At 37.4% G+C, this 8487-nt stretch overlaps 1 protein-coding gene across 14 annotated transcripts in view; it reads right to left on the bottom strand.

Annotated features, from left to right (window-relative positions):
* KCNIP4 (potassium voltage-gated channel interacting protein 4) overlaps positions 1–8487 on the bottom strand; it is a 368227-nt gene that overhangs the window by 2594 nt on the left and 357146 nt on the right. For all 14 annotated transcript variants that reach the window (XM_015862835.3, XM_015862833.3, XM_015862837.3 and 11 more), the window contains 3 exons: positions 3961–4068; positions 3137–3241; positions 2770–2832 (listed from right to left, as the gene is read on the bottom strand). In XM_015862835.3, the coding sequence (XP_015718321.1) occupies positions 2770–2832; positions 3137–3241; positions 3961–4068 (276 nt within the window). The remainder of the gene's footprint in view (positions 1–2769; positions 2833–3136; positions 3242–3960; positions 4069–8487) is intronic.

Here is an 8487-nt window from a genome sequence, read left to right as displayed (position 1 = left end):
ATAAATAAATAAAAATCACAGGAATTGAATGTGGAGCTTCTCTAAATATGCCCTGCTGTTTTGTTTCTTGCTTTTAAAGCATCCATGCTGATCTTAATTATCACATAACAGCAGTAAAAGGGATGCACTTCTAAGGCCCACTAACATGGCTTCCAAATCAAAACAGAGGAGCAGCAGCAGTTCTCAAAGGCTGGCAAGTCTTGCCTAAGAGATCATTCAACATAAATTTTCCTTCAGTTTTTTCCTGGTAGAAAATGGTGAACATTTCCTGTATGCCTCTAGTATACTTCCATATACACCAGATGCAGCTCTGGCTGCCATATTCATCAGTGGGCATTCCCATTCCATGGTTTGAGGTAGAATCATTTGTTATGCAAAACCATGATCCTTGAGGTCCCTTCCAACCCGGGTCATTCTGTGATTCTGTGATAGACATGCTCTAATATTAGCTTGTATGCAAGGGATGGCTTGTAGATGAGGCAACAAAGATAGACATCAAAGTCTAGGGAACTACAGGCATGCTATGATCCTGTCCTGATTCAGCAACAAGAGATTCTGGGAAGCAAAAGATAATAGAACTAGCAGTACCCTGTGCAGAGTTCCCAAGATAGCTAAAGGTGCAGACTGGTTTCCTCAGCATGAAAAATTGAACAAAATGAGTATTTTGCAGCTTGGAAAAGAGATACTGAGAGAAGGGTGATAATGATGATATATGCTGTTTTTCCTTAGCACAAGAGCATACAGGAGGACTAATAGAAAGACTATAAAACACGGCATGGCAGGATCAAAACAGCTGAGTTTACTATAGAAAGGATTACAGAATTATTTAGTTTTGTTTTAGGCATTGTTATATACTCATGAAAGATGAGACCTCGCTCTGGAGTGATGCAAATCACTGCATGCTGAGAAAAGACAGGAAACTGAGCATCATCTTTCTAGATCAGTCTCATACCTACTAATTTATTAACAAAACATTTTCCTATAGTGTGTTTTAAAAGGAAGCGGCCACTCCTTCTCCCAAAGGACTACACTCCTTCGAGAGAAGCCTAATCCTGAAAAAGCTGAAGCCATGTTAACAGAGTACATCTGCTGAAGGAATTTTCTTGAAGGACTCAGGCTGAATTCCAAACACAAATCTCATTTCTGAAACTAAATCCTGAGACAAACATGAATTAAACACTTTGCAGCTCAGAGCTGTTAATAAAAGAAAGGTCTTAGGAAGTCCAAAGACAGTAAATGTGGACAGCAACATATCTTTTGTATGCTGTCATCTGGATTCCACATCAAGCAGAGCAGCAAGATGTCCTGTTCTCTAAAATGAGAGAATGGTATCTGTCCTGTTGTGAGAGAGAAGCCCTGTTAATCATTTATTTTGAATATTCAGAAGAGCTAAGTAAGAAATCTACTAACAGAAGTGATAAACTGAATCACTTTGGCAAAGGAGAGCTGGCAACTCTTTACCAAAGGTGCTGATTTTTCTTTGTAAATGAAGCAGTCCATCCATTACTATAATCACTATATTCAGGTAAGCCTTTCATGTAACTTCTAGAACTCTGTAGACCTCAGCTGGGAAATGAACCTCATCCCTGTTTCAGATGATCAGTGTTAGGAGAGCAAGTACCTGTCGCTCATATTGAGTAAGACTGACAAGCTAAGCTAGAACCGCCATCAGTGTGATACGACACTGCTGACAGATAGGACACAACCCAGTACCCACTGCTAAGGATTCACAAGGCAACCAAAATTAGAACTGCTTTTTTTCATATGCTAAAGTCAGTGGATTAAAGTTGATCAAAAGACTCAGTAAATGACCACTAAGTGGTTGTGACCTCTCTGTATTTTGCTACCAGTAAATCATAAGAGCAATCCCAAGGATGCATAAAACAACAGACAAATTCTAGCATATCTGTGCTTTTTCCAGTTCTGCTTTCTATATTCCAAATCACTATACATTTATCACTCACTAACTGCATTGTTCTTTCCTGTCTCCCGTCTACAGTTCACTTCTTGCTGTTGGAATACAGTACACACAAGAAGCAATACACACAGCCCACACTGCTGATCTCTTGACAGCTTCACATTAATCAGCCAGCCTGGGAAGGCTGACATAGCACCTGAACAACTACAATTCCTTATATGTTTCCCTTCAACAAATAGCAGTGGTTTTGTCTTATCAGTTTGCATATTGTAATCAAGCCCATTTTATCATGAAGTGTAATGCAACATTTTGCAGTACACAACAACATAACCTCTCATCACACCAATAGTTGGTATCATTTGATTTTCTTTTTCTTGCATTTTTTTCAATGGTATTTCCTTAAAATTCTGAAAATGCATCTTTCCTCACATTGGCTCCAGGTGTAAAAGCAAGCCAGTTCCCAAGGGCAGAGGAGTGAAAACAGGCTGTAGTTCTTTCTGCCTATTTACTTTCAATCCTGGCTCGAAATGTAGGGAGCTGCTTTCTGCAGTTTAAGGAAATTAAGGGCCACCTAGACAATGTAAACACTTGCAACTGCTAATCACAGTCTGTTCTTGCTGGCTTGCTTTAGAAAGAAAAAAAAAAAAAACAAAAAAAACCCACAAAAAAAACGTTGTCAGGAGATAGAAATATTTAGGTGAATGCAAAAAAACATTTTGCTGTTAAGTACAAAAAAATGCTGTTCTGTTCACTGTCACTTCAAAATAAATAAATAAAGTAATAAAAATCAGTGTATGACAGCAGTAAGTAGGCAGCTGATACAGATTCAACCCTTATCTCTGGGTACTTACCTTCTGGCAGCTCTCAATGAATTCATCTATGGTAACTACTCCGTCTTTGTTTTTGTCCATTTTCTGATCAGAAAGAACAAAAAATTCTGATTACATTCCCCAGATCTACTTTAAAAGTCATTTTTTAATATTCATTTCATTTACATGTTGCAACAACTAGGCCAAAATGCTATAATGATGTAGGAAGTAATACACTAGCTTGAAGAGCTTGTTGAAAAGGTGAGATGTGAGTAGACAAGTGCCTTGGGATGAACCATAGAGAAGAATAACAAAATGGATAGGATATGCAAAACTATTACAACCATGAAAATGTTTCTACAGCTGCAAACGGAGTAGTCTTTTTGGATTCCTTTGTTACCTGACCCACCTGGAAAAACGTTTCCACATGTTGCCTAGGTGTGTCCTCCTTGAGAACAGGATAAGTGCATTTCCCCATCATATCATATATTGCTTTCATGATATCAAGCATTTCCTGAAAAGAAAAAATGCAGAATTCAGGGTGCATTATATATTTTGCTTTGATTCCCAAAACAATTAATTTCACATCATTTTAGAGAAAAAAATTACACTGTTATTTAATGATTGAACAGCTTCAAAAATGTACTGGATATTCCTAGGAATTCCAGCATGTTGGTTTGGCTTTCATTACTTGTTCAGTACACACAGATAAATCTTTCTGATAATTTAAGTGATTCAGAATATGTGCACATTCACCGTGGGAAAAAGTCTCCTAAAATCTAGTGCATAAGTAAACAGAAGAAGATTCTATAGCAGCAGTTTGACAAACAAGACCTTCATACAACTGAGTTTTCAAGAGAAAGATGAAATACCCGCAACACAAACTTACATGCTTGCAAAGAATGTTCCATTTTTATCAAAAGCTTTGGATTTTGTTACTAGCAGGAGTTACACAAACTGTAAGAATAGTTACAGATGCAAGTCATCTGCTATACTCTATACATTCATGTTTCTGTACATACATAAGCTTGTGATACTTTTTTCTATTCTGATATATGTCATAAAACAAGAGGGAAAATTAGCACATTTAGTTTCATAATATGTTATAGATTATTTCTTGACAGGTCTGATTTGATAGTGGTTCTTCTGACCCCGTTCTTCTTTAAAGCAAGACATACAAACATTCCGCATACAAACTTCAGTTTCAGTATTAGTATGAAAAGTAGACCTTACCTCTTTAGTTATGTAGCCATCCTTATTTATATCATACAAATTAAAAGCCCAGTTCAGTTTCTCCTGCACTGTCCCTCGGAGTAAAATTGAGAGACCCATAACAAAATCCTAAATGGACAAATGGTTTTGGTAAGTTTGGAATGGAGCATTATTTCACACTTAGAAATGCAGACAAATGCATCAGAATCAAAGAAATCTCGAGAGGTGTGTTGTTAATAGACCTGACTGTAAGTGTTAAGGATTGCTGGTTATTTAAAAAATTACAAGTCTAGACATTGTATACTCCACTAGTAATTAACAAGTAAATTGAGTAATTTTCTATCAAATAAGCCACTGTTTTCTGTTAGCGGATTCATCCTCTGAAATGTCTCATGTAAGAAGTCTTTGTGAACTAATTCCAAGTAAAAGCAAACCCCCGTGGTGTATTGATTCAGAACAAAGCTTAAGCAGGAGTTAGATTAATCTGAGCAGAGCAGGAGACCAATTTTGGATTATCTACCCACTGACGAATATTACATTCTTCTTACATGTATACCTCGTTGGAAGCAGAATACATAGTTCTCAAAACTCGTAGTTGGATCTTGTGCACTCAGCATTAAAAATTAAATGTGTGTTACCTCAATACTTAAATCTTTCATTGGAATTCCAATAGGGAACTGTAGTTATTTTGCAACCATGTGCCATCTCAGTGGTCTTGTTATAATTCAATACTATACTGCTTTAGATCTACTTCACAGAAGTAAAAAAAAAGACTGTTAAAGCTATATACATGTAGCCTTTGGCTATGGATAACTGACAAATTGACATTAGTCAGGATTATTCAGACTATGCTCTTGATCAGCAGACAAGCAATTCCAAAAACTGATATGTAACACCAGGGCAAGAACAAGATTTTTACTTCACAGTTGTAATGCTATAATGCAATGGAAAGTACAGCAATAATAGCTGACTGGCACAATCCTAGGCTACTGAAAATGAAAACAAGCCCAAATGCAGCAACCTTAGATACAGAAACAAAGGAACAAAAACTGCTTAACTTTGAAAGGTCTCAGGTGGGCAGTGATCTCCAGAGAGATAGATACCCTGACCTTCCCTGCCAACCCTTAAATGAGGTCTAAGAAGGAGTGGATCCTGGCTCCACCCCTACTGGTCACTCATGCATGCACCTGAGATCCCCTGGGTTGGGCCTGCCTTTCCACCAGGTGCTCAATCACTATTGAGGCCATGACAGCATTTCCACTACAACAGTTAATATTCTTTCAATAACACAAACCTTATTTATGTTGCATGAACATCATCCAGGCTAGAGTAGATAGCAATCAGGCTGCACTATCATGTCTTCTGCATTTCTTAGCTTATTTACTTCATTTTTTAAAATAGTGTGGTTTTTTTCCCCTAAACTTTCCCTCCACTTGTTTCTATTTGATAAGCTTATATACCCGTAGATCTGTGAAATCATTCCTATAACCTGTGAAGCACAATAACTCAATACCTTATATTTAAATGTGCACTGTTAAAGACATACAGGAATTATTTAGAGTTACACTAAAGCAGACACTACAATAGCTGAATGATTCTGTATTGCCTTTGGCAAAGTGTGCATTTCCTTAAAACAGGAACAATGGAAAAGAATGCATGAAGGTTAAGCATATATTACAAAGGTCTGATGTACCACACAGTCAAATAAGTGCACACAGTGGTGTAAAGAAAACAAAAACATCACAGCCTTAGATGCTTTTGGTAAGCAGAGCTCTTGACAGTTTCAGTCTTTAACAATTCCAGTAGTATGCTCTGGGTTTTCTTTGTCTGTCATAAATTTCTGTGTTACTGGTATGTGGGCCCTTTGGGGTAAATTAATACAAGTCTTGAAAAAAGTTTTGCTCAACTTATCTTGTCTACATCTCGATGACTAATTGAGGGTCATAGGGTCAAATCTCCAAACAGCTCTTTAGCAGTGTGCTACTAAGCAATAAAATGTCCAAGAAATTCAGAACAGATTTGATCACATTACAGCATTAACAATTAACCTTTTTAATTCAGTGCTGTTTCTTTGTATTTTTCTGCACTATTTTACTTCCTTCCTAATGCCATGTTTCTTGAATTTTTCTGCAGAGTTCTCCAATAACTTAATTTTCATAATGTATTATGTTTCACAACTCTTGACACCAGAACATTTGCATTTATTCTGATGCTTATGATGGTGAGGCACTGGAAGAGGCTGCCCAGAGGAATAGCAGATGCCCCATTCCTGGTGGTTGGATGGGGCCCTGGGCAGCCATGTGGCGATCCCCTGCCTTCAGCAAGGAGGTTGGAACTAGATTGTCTTTAAGCCAACTCAAGCCATTTGATGATTCTTAAATAATATCTACTTTCCCTTTCCTGATTGTTTCTCTTTCTTCATTTCTTTGAGGCACCCACTCATATGATAGCTGTCTTCCTGACAACTCAAAACCTTTGAGGTGTATGCTCTAAGCTTTGCGAGAGTGGGTCACCTCCTTCCCTACTGCATCAGTGCATTTGGGGATTGTACACAGATCAAACCAGGCACACTGCCTTTGTCTGAGTGCTCTGTGGAGTTCTCCAGTTCTATAAAACTCCAGAACTATAAAAAGGACTTATCATAAAAGTAGATGAACAAGGACCAGTTAGGTCAGGATATCTTTCCTACATATTTAATTTCATACAATTTAAGAATACAGCAATAAAACCTTATAGCAATGGAAAATCAGATTCAGTGGTCATAGACAGAATCCACACATTTTGGGCTAGATCCTCAAACAGAGAAAGGCCTTGGATGGTGGAAGTCGTGGTGCATGCTAGGAGTCATGCAGCTATGATAGGTGTTAAGCAAGTGATGGAATACCAAAGGCTACAATAGGGTGACAGTATTTAGGGCAGCAAATAAGCTCAGATGGAATATTCCATGGAAACACACCAAGTGTGAGTTCTTTGATATCTGCCTTTACTCTTTTTCACAGCTCCTTATTTCCAACCCTCTAGCTTCCTACTGAGCCTCCCAGTACCTGTGAAGACTCTGATTAAAGAGGTCAAACAGGGAACATTAGTCACAGACACAGTGGGGCACAGATGCAGTAAAGACAGCAAAGGTCACCAATGAACTTCAGAAGCTGCTATTGAGAGGAACTGTATTTATGTGTAGCTGCTTTACACTGTCTGGTATCAGAACTCTTGTGAGGTTCCCACTGCCATGAGAAAAAATGGCTTATTTCATATATGGTATCAGCATGGCTTTCATGGCTTGAATAGAGAATCACACTTGAAGTCATTCATAAAGGTCAGTAAATTACAAGTTGCTGTCTTGGAGACAATGCCAGTTCATTACTGTTGTTATTAATTAAATACCAAAGTTGTGTTTGAACTTAAGACATAACAGAAGACAAATCAAGGTAGGTTAACTCTGAACTCTCCAATAGACATGAGTTAGCAAGCTAGTTAATTAATTAATTGATGCAAAATTCTGAGGGAACAGTTGAGGAATAAAGTAATCAGGATCTCACCAACAGCTTTACAACAGACATACATTATTGCAGGAGCAGCAGATATGAATTACAACAAAATTGTTGGATATCTCCATTGCATTTGGCACAGCTTTTGTACTTCAAGGCACTGAGAGTTAGTGGAATTACTGGGTGACTTTTCCTTTTATCAAGATCACATTTAGAGCTTTAAAATGCAACTACAGTAAACTCAGGGCACTGATTTGAATGTTTGCTTGCATATTGCTTACAATAAAGCAAAACTACTTTGCATAAGTAATGAAAAAACAACGTTAATCTCTAAATTGACACAATTATGGTATAAGAAAGAAAGTTTCAAGCAGCTGATTCCATGAGTTTGTTTTTAGACTATTCTTTGGCTGAAGAGTCTGACTTTTCAGAATGGTACACATATAGGGATGTGCCAAACTTCACATACATAGCAATCTCACTAAGGAGCCTTGTTCAATGAAGGCTTGTTTTTAATCAGTACAGGTTCTGCTGAAGTCTATTACTTGGTTAGTGATTAAAAATGTGATGAACAAAGATCAAAAGGCTAGACCAAATTCTCCTCCTTCTTTCCTGCAATTCTAGCTACCACAGTGTCATTAGAAAAAAACAAGGAAAGTGCAACAGACAAAAAAATATCCTATACATTATATTTGTAGTTCTTCCAATACCATTTCAAACTTTCCTGTCCATTTCACACAGAAGAGAGTCAGAGAGCTTTGTTTCTTCACAGATCACAGACCACTGCCCCAAATTGCATTTAGTCTTACACTGTGATGTAAAAAGAAGCCTGGAATAAATCATTATTTATTCTCCAATTTTTTAAATCACACCACTGTTCCTTTACTCTTTGTGCCAGTGGGTTTAATGCGTTTTTTTTGTTTATGTGTTTTTTGGGTGTAGTTTATTTTTGGCAAATAGGAAACTAGAGTGTGGGTTGGTATAGAAAAGATATGGTTGCATCTAAGATAAAAAGGATCAAGAAAAAAAAGATAATGTGATTTTTCCCGTTTCACAAAAC

This window comes from Coturnix japonica, chromosome 4 (assembly GCF_054131305.1).
Source record: "Coturnix japonica strain WE chromosome 4, WE-NBRP24, whole genome shotgun sequence".
Classification (NCBI taxonomy): Eukaryota; Metazoa; Chordata; class Aves; order Galliformes; family Phasianidae; genus Coturnix; species Coturnix japonica.
Note: the sequence above shows the minus strand (reverse complement) of the source record. Positions and strands in the feature narration are given on the sequence as shown.